At 42.5% G+C, this 22,449-nt stretch overlaps 2 protein-coding genes across 3 annotated transcripts in view; one reads left to right on the forward strand and one right to left on the reverse strand.

Moving 5' to 3' along the window:
- The window catches only part of grhprb (glyoxylate reductase/hydroxypyruvate reductase b), a 27,779-nt gene extending 18,744 nt beyond the window's left edge, over window positions 1–9,035 (forward strand). The window contains exons 3-10 of one of the 2 annotated variants that reach the window (XM_072706944.1): window positions 3,651–3,723; window positions 3,818–3,934; window positions 4,102–4,190; window positions 4,638–4,742; window positions 4,857–4,992; window positions 5,220–5,350; window positions 5,961–6,124; window positions 7,998–9,035. In XM_072706944.1, the coding sequence (XP_072563045.1) occupies window positions 3,651–3,723; window positions 3,818–3,934; window positions 4,102–4,190; window positions 4,638–4,742; window positions 4,857–4,992; window positions 5,220–5,350; window positions 5,961–6,082 (773 nt within the window). In that variant the 3' untranslated portion in view covers window positions 6,083–6,124; window positions 7,998–9,035. Of the gene's footprint in view, window positions 1–3,650; window positions 3,724–3,817; window positions 3,935–4,101; window positions 4,191–4,637; window positions 4,743–4,856; window positions 4,993–5,219; window positions 5,351–5,960; window positions 6,736–7,997 lie in introns of those variants that run through there. The other variant, XM_072706943.1, reaches the window with a different exon arrangement.
- On the reverse strand, window positions 7,609–19,529 carry LOC111844224 (uncharacterized). Its single transcript, XM_072706941.1, has 11 exons — window positions 19,063–19,529; window positions 18,468–18,737; window positions 18,218–18,301; window positions 17,939–18,014; window positions 17,347–17,408; window positions 17,019–17,230; window positions 15,919–16,172; window positions 14,733–14,852; window positions 14,266–14,440; window positions 8,858–8,944; window positions 7,609–8,202 (listed from the first exon to the last, which is right to left on the reverse strand). The coding sequence occupies exons 6-11, from the start codon at window positions 17,170–17,172 to the stop codon at window positions 7,940–7,942; spliced, it is 1,053 nt and encodes a 350-aa protein (XP_072563042.1). The 5' UTR covers window positions 17,173–17,230; window positions 17,347–17,408; window positions 17,939–18,014; window positions 18,218–18,301; window positions 18,468–18,737; window positions 19,063–19,529; the 3' UTR covers window positions 7,609–7,939.
- Between the last annotated feature and the right edge of the window lie 2,920 nt (window positions 19,530–22,449).

Below are 22,449 nucleotides of genomic sequence, written 5' to 3' on the forward strand. Positions count from 1 at the left end.
AACATCTTAATTTCCAAACTATTATTCCATTTAAAATTTGGGCAAGCTGTAGTGTAGTGAAGCTGTAAAATATTACACATTTCACATAAGCTGTTTCCATACATCAACTCCAGACATTGATACAGATTAAGAGATATTGAGAAGAGAAACACTGGAAAAATTATGTCTTAATAAAAACCTTTAAAAAATACTCATGATTGTGTGTTTTACCACCCTGCTAATTATTAAATGCCAACCGTAAAGTTCAAGCTGTGAAAGAAATTAAAAGGAATTAACAGCCACATGCATTTACGTAAAAGTAATCTGAATTATCGGTTGCTGAATGTACATTCTCAATTATTATAGAAATATACTAGCATGGGAATAAATGCAATGAATGGTAACCCGAGTGCATTTGTAGTGACCACAAAACTACAGCTGAACACTCTGTATAACATTAACAGTTTCATACTGTATTTCTGTTTCATCAACACCTTGATAATCCTATTACACAGGGCTGTGCACTGGCAAGAATCTAACAATACGATAAATATCATCTTACAGCGGTATACTGCGATAAACTGATACTGTAAACAGATATATTGTAAATTTTAGGGCTGTGACGATTATTCCACGTAATCGCGGCGATGTCGATTATAAAAATGCGTCGACGTGGAATTTTATTGTCGACGCGTTCTGTACAACTACGTAAATGTTTTGTAACTGCAATGCACTGTTAGTGATAGGCTAAACGTATTGTAAGGGAAAGTACTTTACCCCCTGGGTTAAGAATCACGCAATAAAGCAGTATGCTAATAACTGAACTTTACTGTCCACCTGATGATCTCTTCGCCACTCAAGAGCTACAATATTTTATTTATTGGACCTGCGGCATGGTTTTCATTTACAATACAAAGTTATTCCGCTAATAAGCTGGCTAGTTGTTTCACTGCTGGCACCGTTAAAACTATATCAGTTATAGACTTGAGTTTGTAAGGTATACCCTGGCCAATCATGTAGCACTTCTCTCATAAATATTAATGAGACATCTCCTACCACCATGCAAAAAGGAAATTTGCCGCCTGCCCCACATGTTTCTCTAGTTGTGAAATCATTCCATGTTTTACCATAAAGTCAAATTGGTGTACTGAAATAATTAAGTAAAAACTATTGCAGTGATTATTAACTTCAGACTAACATAGAAATCCTATTGAATCTCTTAAAATTTGCTTTTTTTTAAAATAAAGCTCTAACGTTTAAGAAATGTTTTAATAAATTGAAATGTTAATGAGAATTTCAGATTTGTGTGTGTGGGGAGAGGGGGTGAATTGTATTAAATGACTAACTTGAAAATATTTGCTTATCAATAAATTTATCATGAGATCAAAAAAACTAGTAGATTAGTCGAATAATCGAAATAAATAAATAAAAACAAAATAATAATTGCTAGATTAATCGTTTAAAGAATAATCATTTGGGACAGCACTAGTAAATTTTAATCTAATTTTAGGAAAACTGGTATAGTATAGAGATAAATCCTTTTATTAGCCAGTACAGATACATCCCCAAATCAGAAAAAGTTGGGACAGTATGGAAAATGCCAAATAAACAAACAAGCAAATAAATAAATATGCAGTAATTCTAAAAATGACTTTTTGCTTCATTTCAGACAATATGAACCCAAGATATTTCATGTTTTGTCTGATCAACTTCATTTCAGCACAAGGTGTTGTCTTGTAGAAATCGACCAAACAACGGCTACTGTAAATAACTCTGGCTAAGGGTGTCTGGCAAATGCAAATGCGATGCAGTAAATGCTCTTCTGGGGAGACTTTCCACAAGATTTTGGAGTGTGCCTGTCGGAATTTTTGCCCATTCATGGAGAAGAGCATAGGTGAGGTCAGACACATTACAGCTCGCAATCTCCCTCCTAGTTTATCCCCAAAGATGTTTGATGCTGTTACGGTGGGGCATGATGCAAGAAAGAATGATCCACGATGTGGCTCAACAAAAATAGAACTCTATTAAACCAAAAAAGAACATGAAAACAAAGACAAACAAAAAGGACCATGAACGGTAAAAAACAAAGCAGGAAAGAGCAAGAACTAAACTATAATTAATCACAAAGTAAACTAACACTAAAAATTCAACTAAGGAGACATGGGTAATTAAGACATGGGAACCAAGCAAGGAGCAGAACACAATAACACAGGCGCAAACACACAGTAACAACCACAATCTGACTGAGAAGACAGGGCGAGGACAGGCACACATATAGACGGATAATAAGGGCTATCAAGCGGCAGACAAAGGACAAGGGGCAATGAGGAGCAGGTGAGGTTAATTAACAGATACAGAGTGCCCATCTTCGGCGTGCTTTACGCCACTCCATCCAAATGTTTAAATGTCAGACATTTAAAAGAAAGGAATAAAATAAGCATACACTGAAAAAAGCAGAACCAGTTTAAATAATAATAATAATAACAATAATAATTATGATAATACAATATCACCAAATATCTGTTTATAATACTAAAATAAGTAATTATTGTAGATTGTTATATGCAAAGTGGAAAAGACGTGTTTTCAGTCTAGTTTCTGAAGTACTAAGACACTGTGATGCCGATAGGAGTGTACAGACCAGTATGACCACTTGGTTCCCTGATGTGGAAGATCGAGAGTGGCCAGTGCCTGCGCAGGTTTGACAGCTGACAGCAAAGGCGTCACCTGCTTCAGCTTCTGCAAGGACAGCGGTCAGATCCTCAGTGCCTCCTTCGACCAAACCATCAGGTATGATCTTTGTGGACCTCAGACCATTGACAGGCACCTGTGATATGAAATGTGTGCCAGTACCTCCAAATGAAGATAGTGGGTTTGACGTTCTGGTCATGATTGAGTGCCTTAGCTCTCAGAAAAAATGCTTTAGGGACAGTGTATTTTGTGTTGTATAATGCCCATAGTGTTTTTATCTCTTCATTTTTCAACTGCTATTCACTGAGCTAACCACCAGGAGGCGCCTATTCCACAGAACATCATGCACAAGCCATGGGTAGAGTCATGGATAGAATTAGGGTGACCACCTAATCCATGTCAGGAGGGACACTATGAGCTACAACAGGATTTGTAAACTACCATTTCATACATTTTAATTAAAAGGACCAGGATTTCACTTAAGCACTGGGTTCTTGCCGTATGCTGATTGGTCAGTCTCCTATAATCATGCATATGTGTCAGTAATGTTAATGCGAAACAGCTGGATGAGTCTTTCAATCTAGGAACTAACCAAACATTTTAGCAGAGCACAGAATCCTTTCAGCTTTAAAATAGTTCGTAAAAGCTGAAGTAGCTCATAGTGTCCCTCCTGACATGGATTAGGTGGTCACCCTAGATAGAATGCCAGTTAATCACAAGGCACATACTTGTACTGGCCACACACACAATCACAAACTGGGTGATTCAGAGACTCCAGTTATCGTAACCTCCACAATACAAAGATTTCTTTATCTCTGGATCCGCCTAAAATGCTTTTAATGTGAATGTTACCATGGATCTGCTGAGATAGAGTGATGCTGAATTGCTGGACACTGCAGATATCAGAGCTGAGCTCTGGCCTCCCCTAAGGACAAATACAGATGGGAGACACCATCCAAACCTGATGTGTTTCTTTACAGGACCCAACCTTAAAGTGCTGAGCACAATGTCTGTGGGATTCGATCACATCTCCCTGGACGAGATAAAGAGGAGGTCTGTGGAGCCGGTGCTTCTCTATCCCAGCCTGCGTCAGTGAAGTTTCGGGTTAGATGTCAGAGGGCTTCACTCAATGCTCATATCCCTGCAGGGGAATCCGTCTGGGCCACACGCCGGATGTCCTGACTGATGCGGTGGCAGAACTCACCATAGCCCTGCTGCTGACCACGTCCCGGCGTCTTATAGAGGCCACCCATGAGGCCAAAACGTAGGTGACACCGCCTGTACTCCTTCCCTGCCCTCTCTTAAGTAACACAACTGATAAGCCCAGTAAGGATGGCGTGTTGTCATACTGGGCCCGTGTTTCTAGTTGTATTGACAATCCCAGACTGGATCTCAAAGTCATTTGTCAGTTTTTTGTCCGCCTCTCCTCAGTGGTGGCTGGGGTACTTGGAGGACCATGTGGCTGTGTGGTTATGAGCTGGCCAACAGCACTGTGGGAATCCTGGGACTGGGCAGGATCGGTAAGTAACCCCTACTCATTGGAAAACAACTTTTATTTTGACATTGTGGTAAGAAAAGTCTGAATTTATTTATATGGTGTCAAGCACAGAAGCTTGGAAACCCAGTATGCGGGGAAAGGGGAGTTTATTAGAGAGATCGGGCAGAACGGATATCGGTAGGCAGTACTTATAGTGGAGGTCACAGGTCTAGGGAGTTTGGTAGCCAGAGAGATCAGTCCTACGAATACATGAAGGATAAGAGATAAGCACACAAAAGAGATCTGAAGGGAGTGAAAAAAGAAGGTAAATAATAGGAAAAACTAGGAGTTTACTTACGCAAAAGCATCATTTTCCTTTACTGCCTAAGACTTCTACACATCACTTTACATTTGTGTTTGACTCACAGGAGAAATAACTGTTGGTCTACAGAAGCATAAAACAGTTGCTTTTGTTACTGACATATATTAGGGCTGGCTATTGCTGAGCGACTGAAGCCCTTCAAAGTGAAGAAGTTAATTTACACAGATGTTACACCAAGACCGGAACTGGCCAGTCAGATAAACGCGGAGTATGGTGAGCTCATCATTCACATTCATTCATCCATGCAGTCTTATTTTGAGAGTTTAATGCCTGGATGTCATTTTTCACAATGTAAATGCTTCCTCTGACTGCATTTCTTGATTGCAGTATCGCTGGAGCAGCTAGCTAAAGAGTCAGACTTCTTGACAATTTGCTGCGCGCTCACCCCGGAGACACAGGGTATCTGCAACAGGAAGCTGTTTTCTCAGATGAAGAGCAACGCCATCTTCATCAACACCAGCCGGTAATCATGAGCATAAAATTATAAAAATAGTCACATACAGTATTTTTAGTGGCTTGAAGGCAAAAGATCGTTCATTCCATTGTTTTTCTACAGTAAATAATGACAAGTATTGAGTATGATTTCACAGAGGCTCCACACCAAGGCATCCTCATCGGCTGTTCTGTTCAAATAAAAGAAAAGCTGTCTTGGTTTGTCAGACACCTGTTCCCCTTTACCCCTGTTTCCAGAGGAGGGGTGGTGAACCAGGAGGACCTGCTGGAGGCTCTGTCCACCGGTCAGATCGCAGCGGCCGGATTGGATGTCACCACACCAGAACCGCTGCCCACGGACCACCCCCTCTTCAAGCTGAAAAACTGCGGTGAGAGATGAATCTTTGCGCTCATATTCCTGTATGTATAGTTTAACATGTTCTCCATGTGCTCCTTACACGCTTGTCTTTAACGTGTTCTCCATGTGCTCCTCACACCCCTTACACGCTTGTCTTTAACGTGTTCTCCATGTGCTCCTCACACCCCTTACACGCTTGTCTTTAACGTGTTCTCAATGTGCTCCTTACATGCTTGTCTTTAACATGTTCTCCTTACACCCCTTACACGCTTGTCTTTAACGTGTTCTCCATGTGCTCCTCACACCCCTTACATGCTTGTCTTTAACGTGTTCTCAATGTGCTCCTTACATGCTTGTCTTTAACATGTTCTCCTTACACCCCTTACATGCTTGTCTTTAACGTGTTCTCCATGTGCTCCTCACACCCCTTACATGCTTGTCTTTAACGTGTTCTCAATGTGCTCCTTACATGCTTGTCTTTAACATGTTCTCCTTACACCTCTTACACGCTTGTCTTTAACGTGTTCTCCATGTGCTCCTCACACCCCTTACACGCTTGTCTTTAACGTGTTCTCAATGTGCTCCTTACATGCTTGTCTTTAACATGTTCTCCTCACACCTCTTACACGCTTGCCTTGCAGTGATCCTTCCCCACATCGCCAGCGCCTCCTACGCCACACGTAACGCCATGTCCGCTCTGGCAGCCAGCAACCTGCTGGCCGGGCTGAGGGGAGAGCCCATGCCGAAGGAGCTGAAGCTGTAGGGCCTCCGCTGTGAGCCACGGCGCCCCCTGGCTGCCAACCTGGTGATTTGTGTGGCTGTATAATGTCATTTTTTGAGGGAAGAGAAATGCCTTGTGCTGATATACCTGCATGTAGTTTTTATTATGAAGTGTATTGTGTGATTTTAATGTGTTTTATCATCAACACATATTTAGGTCACTTGGATTATTAGACAGTGGGACAGAGGGTACCCCATCACAGGGCACACTCACAGTTACAGGCACAAGGCAGGGAATAACCCAGGATGGGGCGCCAACCCCTCACAGGGCACACTCACAGTTACAGGCACAAGGCAGGGAATAACCCAGGATGGGGCGCCAACCCCTCACAGGGCACACTCACAGTTACAGACACAAGGCAGGGAATAACCCAGGATGGGGCGCCAACCCCTCACAGGGCACACTCACAGTTACAGGCACAAGGCAGGGAATAACCCAGGATGGGGCGCCAACCCCTCACAGGGCACACTCACAGTTACAGACACAAGGCAGGGAATAACCCAGGATGGGGCACCAACCCCTCACAGGACACACTCACAGTTACAGACACAAGGCAGGGAATAACCCAGGATGGGGCACCAACCCCTCACAGGGCACACTCACAGTTACAGACACAAGGCAGGGAATAACCCAGGATGGGGCCCCAACCCCTCACAGACACACTCACAGTTACAGACACAAGGCAGGGAATAACCCAGGATGGGGCACCAACCCCTCACAGGGCACACTCACAGTTACAGACACAAGGCAGGGAATAACCCAGGATGGGGCGCCAACCCCTCACAGGGCACACTCACAGTTACAGGCACAAGGCAGGGAATAACCCAGGATGGGGCGCCAACCCCTCACAGGGCACACTCACAGTTACAGACACAAGGCAGGGAATAACCCAGGATGGGGCACCAACCCCTCACAGGGCACACTCACAGCTACAGACACAAGGCAGGGAATAACCCAGGATGGGGCACCAACCCCTCACAGGGCACACTCACAGCTACAGACACAAGGCAGGGAATAACCCAGGATGGGGCACCAACCCCTCACAGGGCACACTCACAGTTACAGACACAAGGCAGGGAATAACCCAGGATGGGGCACCAACCCCTCACAGGACACACTCACAGTTACAGACACAAGGCAGGGAATAACCCAGGATGGGGCACCAACCCCTCACAGGGCACACTCACAGTTACAGACACAAGGCAGGGAATAACCCAGGATGGGGCACCAACCCCTCACAGGGCACACTCACAGCTACAGACACAAGGCAGGGAATAACCCAGGATGGGGCACCAACCCCTCACAGGACACACTCACAGCTACAGGCACAAGGCAGGGAATAACCCAGGATGGGGCACCAACCCCTCTCTATCAGTCATACACTCACACACCATTCACTCACATAGTCATGCGTAAGGGCAGTTTGAAAACACTATCATGACATATGAAACATTAAAGCATTGTGATGAAACTGATCACACATATAGAGCAATAAAATCCACCAGGCATTCATTCAAGATTTTCATTATTCAGAAACAGAAAAGATCAATTAAGAAAGAGCTGTTTCATACCATGTTCTACTCCAAATACACTAATTTGGTTTAGCATTATTAACATAATAGTAAAATAATAAAATATAGAGTTTTGTTGGGTTTTTTAAAGGCCACTTGGATCTTTAGTTCAGGTAACAAATCCTTTACTGGGGAGGTACTGAAAGTTTGGTATTTCAGCCAGTTACATGCTCTCCTCATCTGCACGTTGTACATGTAACAGATCCCCATAATAACCTGTATCTGTCTACAATGCCACGTTTTATTTCTTGAGCCGATCCAGACAGTTTCACTCTCCTTTCAGCTCCTCCATTAGATATTTCTGTTCTTTCTCTAAAATCCCGCAGAGCTCGTCTTTGGCTCGGTTGTTTCCAGGGATGATGACTTTCTGCATCAGCATCCTCATTTGCTTGAAGGAGGTTTTCTCATCACAAATATCCATGTACATTTCATGCTGTATGAATCCACTTTCATAAAGTTGGTCTAAAATCGGAGGCACCAAGGTGACCCTGTTGATCAGGGCAGTCATGTTCCTGTCAACAAAATGTTTCCCTAGTATGGAAAAAACACAACATACAATTAATACCATTACCAATGTTAAAATAAATGTACTTTTAGTATAAACATATGTATCGGTAAATATGTATTACTTTGTAAATTTCAGTTTAAAAGTGTTCAAGTTTTAATTACTTTTTAAAAACTACAATTAATCACAATTAAGAACTATATTTATTGTAAACATCTCACCATTGATCATGTAGCCTGAAGCCCCGCCCTCACTATTGATCATGTAGCCTGAAGCCCCGCCCTCACCATTGATCATGTGGCCTGAAGCCCCGCCCTCACCATTGATCATGTAGCCTGAAGCCCTGCCCTCACTATTGATCATGTCCTGAAGCCCAGCCCTCACCATTGATCATGTAGCCTGAAGCCCCGCCCTCACCATTGATCATGTAGCCTGAAGCCCCGCCCTCACCATTGATCATGTAGCCTGAAGCCCCGCCCTCACCATTGATCATGTAGCCTGAAGCCCCGCCCTCACCATTGATCATGTAGCCTGAAGCCCCGCCCTCACCATTGATCATGTAGCCTGAAGCCCCGCCCTCACCATTGATCATGTAGCCTGAAGCCCCGCCCTCACCATTGATCGTGTAGCCTGAAGCCCCGCCCTCACCATTGATCATGTAGCCTGAAGCCCCGCCCTCACCATTGATCATGTAGCCTGAAGCCCCGCCCTTCTCTCCCGCCTCCCCAGGATTCACTTCCCTCCCTACAGCACCGGAGACTTCAGCATCTGAAACACAATAATATCCCATTAGTCCACATGCCAATGGATTTATTTTAATAAAAAATATTTCACTACCTGGCATTATGAAGAAACTGAATTTTGAGCTTTGGATGTCTTTATGATACTTGTGTATTTTTTGAAAGATATAGTGAAATGCAGAGGTGGAAAGTTCAGGTCCAGATAGCAAAGTCCAGACCAAGATTTTGTTTCAACTAACCAGCTGAGTATTCTGTGACTGTGACACTTTATATGAAACTGGTTGGTTGAAACTAAATCTTGGGCTGGATTAATACTTTCTGAACCTGAATTTTCCACCTCTGGTGAAATGATTTAAGTTGCTGGTTATAAGATGATTGCTAGGAAAATACAGAAAACAGTAGTACTGCTTGTAGGACTTTACTTATAGTATGCGTGACGATCGATGTGATGTCGTTCATTCTAACTATAACTTAATTGCAGGCAACTTACTCCTTACATTTATAAACCACTGCTGACCACAACATCTTTGAAACCATTCAAACATAATTCAATTCTATTAAAATATCGTGAAGCATATTTTGCTATGGTAACGCAGATACAGAAATTACAGGACGCCAGATATCTGATGCATATCTGATGTTTTCCTATTACCGACTGCTGTCTTACAAACCAGTCCACTAAATAACCACCCAAATAACTTGCCATTAACCAGCGTCCCTCGGTGGCGCCAACCCCCATAATCCCACTTTCAATTCCGCTGCCCCAGGGTCTCCAAACATATCTGATGTCTTACAAACCCGTCCACTAAATAACTACCCAAATAACTTGCCGTTAACCAGCGTCCCTCGGTGGTGCCAACCCCCATAATCCCACTTTCAATTCCGCTGCCCCAGGGTCTCCAAAGACCCGGACACAATGAGAAACTGCCCCCCTGTCCCGAGACCGGGGCGCTGCAGTATGTACAGCTTTAGTTATGCAGGTAGGCGTATATAACTTTACGGGGCGCTTCGCACCGCACAGCGACGTCATTTAATCTGCTTTCTTTCCGACAGTGTACTGTTGTAGATGACTGATAGACATATTTTTCCTTTCATCCAAGTAAACTTATTTTAAAACTCGACAAATCTCTTCACACATTTCTCCTCCATTTACAGTCATTACCTTCCGTCTCCGCATCTCCGTTCAGGCCAATGGCTCTCAGCATGTCCGCAGTCATTTTCGCGGCTCCAGCTTTGGTAAATGTACTGACTATTCTTTGTGCGACGTCCACAGTAGTCTCGTTCTCAATTTGCCCATACTTGATTTTCCTCGTTTCGCACAATTTCACTTTAAATCGCTTGAAATTGTCTGCGCTGAGGCCATCTAGAGCTTCAATAACGCAGTCGAGAACAGTCTTTTCCATGATGAGCTACAACAGATGTGTAACATCTGGCAATAACGAAAGAGAAGAAACGGCCGATTTACTCATGGGACGTGTACCCGTCAATGTTTAATTTGGTTTCAATTTGGTGTGCTGTGGTCTGTCAAAAATAACTATCACTTTCACCTTTTCGCCGAGGGAACATTGTACCGTGCCCCTGTATAATTGTAGTGACAATAAAGCACACTTGACTTACAAAAGCAGTGCCCATTCCATTCAGGAACACATGATCTGTGCCTGTTTTTTAACAACCCACAACGGATCAGCCATCGGCGTGACTTTTATTTTATATTTTTCGGATTTTGCGGTCGACGTTAAATGCTGCGCAGCCGAATGCAATGACGCGATTACGCCTGTAGGGGGACCCATTTACCGAGGCTTACAATAAGAACTTCATTTGCCTTTCGATTCGTTTTAACTGAACACAATTCGGCTGATATCTGGGAAATCTCAGTAATAGTATGTGTGTACTTCATCAGAAAATGAGACACACGCAAACGTCCCCCCCCCCCCCCCCCCAATTATGAATGATCTCTGTCCATCTCTCGAGCTTATTATTCTGTAAATGAACAAAAATATTCTTTAATCTTACAGACACCATAGACCTTTGCATAGAAATGTTTTGTTCATTATGTACATTTTATTATGTAAATTTCTGAATTACATATAAAATTGATGTGACGTCTTTGGATGCACAGCCCAAAATCCATGGAGCAAAGGACTTAAAGGCTCTAATGTAAACACTTCCGAGTAGAAGCCAGTATGAACAAAATACTGTGATGGAATATTCACTTAAGCGTGATAGAAAATGACATTCTAAAGCTACATGACTTAATTCTATTTATTTTTTAGCCATTAAAATGTATACTGTGCCTTTATATTTGTATTGGTTTTCATTACTTGACCACATCCAAGCAGAAGTCCAAGGGCCCGAACGTTTTCATGACAGAATATTACATATATGACTTCTTAAAAGGTTAACATTATGTGATGATCTGCAGGCAGCCTAGGAATTTAAATGGTTTGGGTCACTAAAATTTCACTTCAGTATGATATTTGAAAGTAATTTCCCTTGTAAACAGACTGGGCCAAAGTTGTTTTCATCTTTATATCTAACAGGGAACATCACTCAAATTCCCATTTGGTTACTTTTTTTTTGACAAATATCAGGCAGGAACTAAAGGGATTTTCGCCATCAAATCCACCTGGGAATATAGCTCACATGCACATCGGCTGTCATCATGCGATGATTTCCAGGCAGGAATTCAAGTGGTTAAATGCTTTGAGTCAGCAAAAACAAACTTCAGGATGACAGTATATAATGTCTACAAGTGATATCACTTGACTCCCGCCTGGGTCAAAGCTGTTCCCATCTTCAAATCCACCTGGGAATATAGCTCACATACACATTCTGTTGTCATTATGTGATGATTTCCAGGCAGGAGTTCAAGGGCTTGAACTAGATGACAGAAAAATATCCAATATCGTTTAACATGTGTTCATGTATTTCAGTTACAGTTCCTTGTTTTTAGCTGTTTGTTTGATTTTCCTCGTTTCAGTTTTCCTTGGTGTTTGGTCTCTCTCTGCATCTGTATCGGTCCCTAGTCTCTTGACAGTGATTACCACACTGTATCGGTCCCTAGTCTCTTGACAGTGATTACCACACTGTATCTGTCCTTAGTCTCTTGACAGTGATTACCACACTGTATCGGTCCCTAGTCTCTTGACAGTGATTACCACACTGTATCTGCCCCTAGTCTCTTGATAGTGATTACCACACTGTATCGGTCCCTAGTCTCTTGACAGTGATTACCACAATGTATCGGTCCCTAGTCTCTTGACAGTGATTACCACACTGTATCGGTCCCTAGTCTCTTGACAGTGATTACCACACTGTATCGGTCCCTAGTCTCTTGACAGTGATTACCACACTGTATCGGTCCCTAGTCTCTTGACAGTGATTACCACACTGTATCGGTCCCTAGTCTCTTGACAGTGATTACCACACTGTATCGGTCCCTAGTCTCTTGACAGTGATTACCAAACTGTATCTGTCCCTAGTTACCTAGTTCCCAGTGTTTGGTTATTTGTCCGTGACCCACACCTGTTCCTCGTTCTGCCTCAGGAGTTGTGCTTTTAGCCACCTACCTGTGTCATGTTCTTTAGTTGCTCATTGTGGCTGTTGCCCTGTGTAGCTGTGTGGGCGTTACTTTGTGTTACTTCCTGCATCATTTAGTGTAGCGGAGGACCCCCATGTTTCCCTCAAACACAATAATGAAATTCGCGGACAACACTACAGCAATGGGCCTGATTGTGGACAATGAGACAGCCCGGTGGCACACCTAGCCGACTGGCACGCCAACCACAATCTAACCCTGAACACTAAGGAGAACATAAACAGACACAATGTGGGAAAAATAAAATGTTTACAAACAGTACAAGACGACGTGTTTAAAAAAGGTCACCTTACATGCACACACCTGTCTCACTGTCCTTTCAGCTCCTGCATTAGATATTTCTGTTCTTTCTCTAAAATCCTGCAGAGCTCATCTTTGACTCGGTTGTTTCCAGGCATGATGACTTTCTGCATCAGCATCCTCATTTGCTTGAAGGAGGTTTTCTCATCACAAATTTCCATGTACATTTCATGCTGCATGAATCTTCTTTCATAAAGTTGGTCTAAAATCAATGCCACTGCAGAGACCCTGCTGATCAGGGCAGTCATGTTCCTGTCAACAAAATGTTGCCCTAGTATGGAAAATACATAACATGCAATTAATAACATTGCCAATGTTAAAATAAATTGTGTGTGTGTGTGTGCATATATAAACTTTCCTATGTATTGTGAAGCTAAGTTTTACAAGAGTCAAGTATTAATTATGTTTTTAAAAGGCCAATTAATCACAATTAAGGACTTATTTATTGTAAAAATCTCACCATCTTTCATGTAGCCTGAAGCCCCGCCCATCTCTCCCACCTCCCCAGGATTCACCTCCCTCTCTAAAGCACCGCAGACTTCAGCATCTGAAACACAATAATATTGTCTCTTTAATCCACATGCCATATGGATCTGTGTGACCCTGTCAGAGTGACAACAATGTATTCCCCGGTATTTTCCGACATGGACATTTCAAACATGTGCAAAGGAATGCAAGTAACCACCTAATTGGTGGGGAAAGATTCTGCAAATCGTCATATAAATGAAATCAGCAATAAATGAATAAGTGTACTTTAAGATCTACAGATGGGCTCATAGCATTCAGGTAAAACACATCTGTTAACTTTTACATTCCCAGCTGATCTATCCTTATACTTTCACATTTCCAGGTCTATCCAGTACGTCTGGAAACTGTACAATTTGGTGAGTGTGGGACGAGTACGGATTAGATGGAAAGGCCAAATGACAGGGCTGTTCAGGCAATACAACACTGTCATTGTGACGGCACCAAATCTAGTTATACCTCACACCAAGGTGGGGAACTTAGGCAACTTCTGAATAATATCAAAATAGACCAAATGCAGAGATGATGTTCACCCATCTGAAACATGTCAGATCCAAAGATACAGATACAGATACAGATACAGATACAAGGGTGTGTATCTCCATGGGATCGGAACTCAGAAGTTTCCGGATTAAGTCCTGAGCCTGGGAGAGTGATGTCACCACTGGGCCCTTGAGCAAGGCCCTTAAGCCTAATTACTCGGGGGACACTCTGTGACACTCACCTCTACATTGTTTAGACAAGAGTGTCTGTTAAATAAATGTCAGTGTACTATTAGGGACGACCTTGTGACAGCTGAGGAAGCAGGTTTTAGATAAAGGTCACAATCCAGTGAGGTGGTGGAGGTAAGAATGTAAAAAGGACAGAATAGTAACAAAAGTAATTTATTTTGGCAAACCAGTTAGTAAAAACATTAAGAAAAATACCTCCTGCCTGGTTTGAATCTGGAGCTGCTTCTGCTGTCAAAGATATTCTGCGAACCCAAACTTCATGCTGTCTGTCGTCCAAAATGGCCAATCTCATTTCTGTGATGTCATGGTTGAAGAAAACCTCAAAAGTCGGGTGGAAGTTTGGACCATAGTTACAGAAAAAAACCCACGACTGAAAGAGAAAAAAATACTTTGAATAGAGTCAAAACCAGAAAAGGAATTTCCTTTAGAATAACGATGGCTGTGAAGGTTTGAAGAGCAGTCCTGGAAGCCAAGGCTCTTGACCAGGCCTGAGTGAGGACATACGATGTGGTTCAAACATTTTGATTTGTAAAAAGCAAGACATTTTCGTCTTTGGTACTAACTATTATGGACGTATGGAGTCAGTATCCCTTGAACTACATGAAGTAGACTCTTAATTACATTATCAGGATTTATTTACATAATAGCAATTCACATATTACCTCAGGCTGGATTTCATGAACTCCTTTGAGGTCAGAGGTAACACTGTATTTTTGGTTTGCAATAAACATGCAGTCTGCAGTAGTGGTTATGTATCTGCATTTAAGGTGCTGATGTTTCACCTATAGAGAAACACAAAAATATACAAAGTCAGGTCCACACAGAGTCCGGTTATGGCAACAGACTGATTTTGTCTCTGGTACTGTTACAGATTTTAAAGAAATAAAACATCCAATTCCCAAAAATATTGGCTGATATAATTTTATATGGTCAAAAATTAAACAGCCACCAATACCTTTAGTTGAACTGCTTTACTAACTGATTATGTCAATATCTCAAACTCAAAACACATAAGCTCAATCAAGTAAATAACATAGTTTCACAGTGCTAAACTCCCAAACCAGAGTAAAGCTAAGGTATGTATCTTTTAGCCAAACTTACTAATAAGTTATAATACAGGTAGCATAGCTTCTCAGAATAATCTCCAGTGAGATTAATAAATGTTTAAAAGACATTAGTGGTGCTTTTTCAGCAGGTTTTTAAACGTTTAATTTGTGACACCTTTATATTGGCCGGTTTTATCGATATATTGGCGCCCAAACATCATTACCCCCTGATGGAGCAGGTATGTATCACTGCTTTTCCTAATTACTCCCTTTTCTGTTTGCAATCTGCCAACGGGACCCTGGCAGCTCCACATACAGTTTGTTTAGCAAAGGCTGTTGTTTTAGCTTTGTGGGATATTTTAAAAGTTCAAAGTTTTCACAATTATTCTTAAGATCTGGGAGAAATGTATGCCATTCACTGTGTAAACAATCGCATGTGAACTTTAAATCAGTTCTCTAAAATTGTCTACAGTAAACCTGACGCTAAAGCTTTTGTAAAATTCAGTGACACCTAGTAAACCCTCATTTTCAGTAATAATTTAAATCAAGCCAGGCTTTACTCGAAGGATTACAGCAGAATATTGCTGATACTGTAGGTAGCAAATTTTTGCAGAATCTCTGACAAATCTGAAATTGCAGCTGTATAAGGAGACAGTATACAAACAAGTATAAGCCTGACAGGAAAGGTTTGATAATCTCAAATTTGCTGTGAATATCTTGCCACTATAACAGTAAAATCAGATGATGTGCTTAAACTGACAGAGAAGGTTTACAGAACCTGATTAACAATAAGGCTGATTACCTGGGAAACTGGCACATTGGAGGGTAACAGGAACATGTATACCTGTTTCTGAGGAGGGCTTCCAGGTGGGTGGAAAAGTAACACCTGCCCTCGGACGCTAGGCGTAATTAAGGAAAATATATTTCTAAGAAGACCATAAAATGAGAGATTCTGGACATGGATCATCACATGAGTGTCTGTTACTGCCAAGGGCTTCAGCACTTCCATATTTCCACCACAGAAATGGGCCACAGACAGGTGATCTCGTCCTTCCACTGGGAAAAAGACAGATGGAAACCAGTCACAAGGAATGTTACTAGTTAATATTAACTGCGATTATTTAGTATAATAATTTGATCATGACAGTATGGTTTGGCTTCATAAAAAGTAAATAAGAAGGACTGCAAATGTATAAACAATAAAGCTAATTGTAATACAGATGAAACCCTGACATTTCTTCAGCAATGGTGCCAGTGGGAAATGAATGGAGGGACAATTGAAATGCAGAGAGAGGGTGGCGACTTAACCCAAAAAAATGCATGATGCACACAGCTTTGCCATTGTTTAACGAGTATGTCATTACACCACACACACACACACACACACACACACACACACACTCACACAGATCAACAAACCCCAGGAAACACATACCATCAACACATAATCAAATGATGACAACTCTATCAGCACTGAGGGGCTGGTTGGTCAGTGCTGATTGGTCAGTGCTGGTTGATCAGTGCTGGTTGGTCAGTGCTGGTTGGTCAGTGTTGGCTGGTACACTAGTCCCAGGATCTTCTGTCGTGTTTTTTTAAATCCATTTTCGGATTTCCATTTTGTTTGTTAAAAGCTATATAACAAACTAAGCTAGCAATCTTCTCTAAATACTGTGGGAAAATTGCCTTTGGTTTTTGCAAATTATTCTGGGCTGAATTATGTATTTTAATGTATTTTATTTAATTAATAAACAAATAAGCAAATAAAAAAATAAAATTTGGCTTTAATCTTCACTGAGGGGGCCTGTGGTAATGGGCCTGCTATGCTGAATATTTATTTGGAGATCCAACATCCTCTATAAAATAAAGACCCTCCTGTTATATAATGCATGGTTACAGACTCACCGTCCGCCTCGCAGTGAGGAAGCTGCAGTGAACACAGCCCTCTCTCAGGATCCTCGATGTTGAACAGGGGCCCCGCAGGTTCATAACCAGCAGTTTTCAAAGCAGCCTCATCCCAGTAAGCTGGGCTGTACTCCACCTTGCCTGCTGCCTTCATCAGAAACACCAGCCCCGTCTCACTGCACTGAAACTGGCCTCCCGATTCACAGCTGAAGCTACACAATGGAAAGAGAGCAGAGACCAAATCAATACTGATAAAGTTATATTAAGCTGTTCAGCGTATTAAAAACTCAGCAGCGGCATGAGACAGGAGAGGTGAAGCTCAGAGTACCTGTAGGAAAGTTCATCATTATGATGATTTAAATCTGGTCTGAACTCCACTGTGATTTGGTCCTAAGAAGAACGAAAATAAGAGGTTGGAATAAAAAGTCAGAAAAGCCTTTGTTCATGTACACTGATAGCAAACTGCATTTCTTTCCAAATCAGTTTGAGGGAGAGCAGCAGAGTACCAGCATTGTCTGTCACTGGCTTTACTCTGTGGGAAAGTCGTGATGTATAACAAGCAGGAATGTTTTCTGTGCTTCAGTCTGTTTTAATGCCTCCTAATGTTACTTGACAATTTGTCGAGGTTAAACAAGAACCTGGTTTGGGCAATGACTTCTGGACAAATATAATAAAAAAAAAACTATTTAATAGTAATAACTCCTAACAAGTCTAATATTTTACACTTCAAATGCTTTGAATTTGATAAGAAAAGGCTCCTTAAATGATTCTGTATTATTAATTCCATTGAAAACCTTACAAAATTAAACTATGACTAAAATATGACTGATTACTTGTCATTACCTTTAATAGCAATTGATAAAATGTATGACCGTACATCTGACTCAGAGTAAGCAAAGTCACAATGGTCTGATTAGTACCTTTGACTGGTCCCATAAGTCATAGCGTGGGTCAGTCAGGAAGGTCGCCGTGTCCGTGATTCTGTTGTTAATCAGCCTGGAAACAAACCCACTTCTCTTATACTTTGTTTAATCATAGATTGATATCAACCATAAACTTTGTTATAAGATATTAAGGTTACAGTTTCTGGGAAGGTTACAGACTGGGAAAGTTTCTTCTGTTTCTCTATGTTAGATGCCATGAGCACTTTGAGCCACAGAACTCAGCACACAAAACACATTCTGTTAATTCAAACCTACCTCACTCTTTGGATGTAGCTGCTTGCGGACACGGCACTGTGGATCCTCAGAGCTCCGAGGTCAGAGATCTCATTGTTACTGAGACTAAGATAAAGAGAACAGTTAGAGGATCGCTGAGACTATTTGCTTGACACGTCAAAGAAACATTTTTAAATATAAATCTGTCTGATGTGAAGCTGGTTTGCCATATGCTGTTCACTGCACACATTCTCCATTTCAGCTGACGGTAGGATCTGCTGTGGACACTCACTCCAGGACTCGCGCTTTGTGCAGATGGGGGAGCAGCAGATCCACGCTGTGATCGTTCAGCTGACAGTGACTGAGATCCAGCTCTGACAGCCCCTCTGCCTGCTCCAGCACCGCGGCCAGTGACACACAAGTTTGGGGGTCAATCTGGATGTGGCTGAGATCGACTGTCCTGCCCAGGACCCTGGAGAGGATGGCAGCCTGCCTGGTGACCTGGACTTCATCCCCCACTGAGATCAGACAGAGGAGCTGCTGCAGAAGCGGTTTACTGACACTAGGAGGTGACAAACAGACAGGTGACCTTAGCAGGCATCACAGGAAAAGGTCATGTGTTTTCTGTACGCAGTGCAGCTCCGAAAAGAAGAGCAGGCTGCGAATATCAAGAGCGGGGGGAGAAAATCCAGGAACAGCTACAACATTGGCTCTGCAGCCCTCCAGACACCAAGTAAACTATTAATACTCCACAGTGGAAAGCAGAGAAACAACTTACTTTGTTGTTACATCAATCCATTCAATATATGTTTGAAATACCTTTGTAATATTAACACTGGGTAACCTTTGCCTTTTGACAGATGCATTCCTTACAAAAACACACTTACTGCAGTTCTGATACATATGGCAGACACTGCAGCAAACTCCTTTGTTCATTCTCTTCAACTGACCAACCAACAAGTTTTATTGGTTTCTTCACTGTCTGGAGTTCCAGAACTCCAAGGAGGATGGACGTCTTCCTCTTAGAGAGGTCTATAACCCAGCCTGCAGGAGCTGACTGATAAACTGGCTGCAATGCCTGCAGGACAAGCTTATGTGATGGATTCTCACAGTCTGTCAAAAGTGAGTACAGATCCAGCAGAAAGTCACTCTGTTCTTTTAAAGATAATGTTCTGTCATCCAAAGCAGGGAAAGAGGAATAACTGCAGACTGATGAGAGGAGCTGCAGTTTCTTCTCTCCTGTCTCTCTGTCACACTCTGCTGCCTGAATGAAGAGATTGGCAATGAATCTGATGGTTTCCTTTGAGATGAAATGCCATTCATCCAATCTGTAACACAGTAAGGAGAAAGATTTAGGCAAATTGTATCACTCATTTATTAATTATGTAAAGTAGAAAATGAAAACACATTAAATACTCTCTGTTCTACCTGCTCCTCTCATCTGTTAAGGTGATGAAAATGGGGTAAGAATATCTGGCTTTAAAGAAATCCAAAAGTATGATAAAATATACATTCAGCTGTGATCCAGTTTTATTTTCATTTATACTTCAGAACTCTGTATGTCAATGTAAGAAGTGGTCAGAACATTAAAGTGATCAGAGAAACTGTGACAGAAGATAAAACTGTGATGTCATTCTTAAACTTTAGGCTATAATATGTGAATTTAGTAATATAATTTCCAAATGAACAAACCCTAAACAATCTCCTCAAACTCCCAGTACTGAGCTGTCTGAACAGACTGACCACATTCATTATCCCATAGAAATTAAACGTTTAGGGGAAACATGACTTTTTCAGGTTTATTAATGTGAAGGACACTTTATTTTAATCTTTTATGTAATCCAACAGTGCATATGAAGATTCTGCCTGTTCCTGCATGGAGACATTCTGCATTGACTGATGAAGCCCATGACGTAGAAGCCGTGTTCGGTTCGTTGATCACTTTGCTCTAAACCTTATATGACATGATTAACACCTGAAATGCAGAGTCACTTTTAAAAGAAATGTGTGACGCGGCGGCCCGGGACCACACAGGCCAGCAGTAACCGTGGTTACCTCACCACCGGCCGTAAGAAGTGCTAAGGGGGAACATCTGGGGAGTGAGGAGGGTTCCAGTCGGGGGGGTAACAGTCTCCCAGGCCAGGATTAAAGCCCCGACTGGGAAGCAGCAGTGTATGTGTGGGCTTTGCAGGTGGAAGAGGGGGGATGAGCATCCTGAAGGGGGCGCTGCCTCCCACCTGCTGGGGCATTGGAGGATGACAACCCCAAAGTGACCATCATCTCATCGCAGGCCCCCTTTCAGTATAGTGTTCATGTTCTGCAATAAACCCGGCACCTTCTGGGGTGTTTGTCTGCACCTAGTGCCACAGGACAAGGAGACTCGGGGCACGGTGGATGCAGACAAGGACCCCAGAAAGGCCAAGGTTTAATGCACACACTGCTCACACAACAACTCCATGCTGTCGGCATGACAACAGTGTTAAATATATTTAGTAAAATCTACACCTGAAAAGCTACACCTGATACACCTGAGACAATCTCCCCAGGAGTGAAGCAGCAGTGCTAGGTGGCTGCAGAGGACGAGAAGGAGGACCACAGAAGCCATCTTGCCAACAATCTCAAAGTACGGATCTTTGTCAGACTTCCCAGGAACAGTGTATAGGACAGCGGTTCTCAAGCTGTGGGACGTGAGATTATTTTCTGAAAATTCTAATCTGTCACATCATTGTCAGACTAGTTACCAGTGCATCCTGTACATTATATACTTTGTCCCCCTTTTTGAACAGAGAGCACCATCATTTTGACCATCACTAGGTGCAAAATTGTGTTGTTAATGCCACTGTAACAAGAGAATTTCTCTTTAAAGTACTGATAAAACACAAACACACACACACTCACCCACTCACTGCAGATCTGGTGAACTAGATTACATTGGGACAAATCACACAAAGTCAGGCTTTTAACCAAGAGTTATTCTGTAGAGATGGTGGGAGAGTGTAGGGTAGGCTTGGTCAGTATTACAGTAATGTCGTTGGGGTACTGGGGTATTTTCGGTTGAAGAATTTTGCCCCCCCCCACCCCTCCTAGGTGAAATGCATTATGGGAGACCTCTACCACCTGGGGCAAATACTAAGACAGCATTCCTTCTGAAAATATCATCTAAACACCATGTACTGAAGTATGACATATGGAAAGAATTACAGTACGAAACATTAAATACCCAAGTGTTGGGGGCTAGAGATAGAGGTTGGGTGGGGGGTGGGGGTGGGAGTAGGAATTAGATGTGGGGAGGGGTAACAGACTGGCTGGGAAATACATTGTTGACATACAGACAGCAGCTGGTTACTTTAGTACTGAGTTCTAATTCTGATAACACACACCTCTGCATAAAGTACTGCAATATTCCCCCCACTTATGTAGTATAGAACTGAGTGGGTGGAGAGGGGGGGTGGAGCTGATCACAGGCAGCACAGGCTACAAGGCAGGGGGGGCAGCCTGGATGGGACGCCAGTCCATTGCGGGTAAAACTCATTCACACTGTCACACACACAAATGAGTGCAAAGTGCAAACAGCTACTAAAACTGCTCCCATTATAAAAGTAGAAACTTACCCCAGCTGGGAAATATAGGGCAGACACTGGAGAAAACTCTTTATCTCAGTCTCTTCATCTGACCAACCAACAAGTTCTACTGGTTTCTTCACTGTCGGAAATTCCAGAACTCCAAGGAGGATGGACGCCTTCCTCTTAGAGAGGTCTATAAACCAGGCTGCAGGAGCTGACTGATAAACTGGCTGCAAAGCCTGCAGAACATGCTTATGTGATGGATTCTCGCATTCTGTCAAAAGTGAGTACAGATCCAGCAGAAACTGACACTGTTTTGTTAAAGATAATGTTTTGTCATCCAAAGCAGGGAAAGAGGAATAACTGCAGACTGATGAGAGGAGCTGCAGTTTCTTCTCTCCTGTCTCTCTGTCACACTCTGCTGCCTGAATGAAGAGATTGGCAATGAATCTGATGGCTTCCTTTGAGGGGGAGCACGGTGGTGTGGTGGTTAGTGCTGCTGGCTTCTGACCAGAAGATCCTGCATTCAATCCCAGGTACTTTCTGGTTTCCTCCCATGGTCCAGAAGCATGCAGAGCAGGTTCTTTAGCGAGTATAGATGGGCCCTGTAATTGCATGTGTGTGACTGCCCAGGGTTGGTTTCCATCTGCCCCCCCCATGACCCCAGTTGTGATTAAGCGGCGATGGATGGCTTCCTTTGAGTAAAAGGAT

This window comes from Paramormyrops kingsleyae, chromosome 25, assembly GCF_048594095.1.
Source record: "Paramormyrops kingsleyae isolate MSU_618 chromosome 25, PKINGS_0.4, whole genome shotgun sequence".
In the NCBI taxonomy this organism is placed as follows: Eukaryota; Metazoa; Chordata; class Actinopteri; order Osteoglossiformes; family Mormyridae; genus Paramormyrops; species Paramormyrops kingsleyae.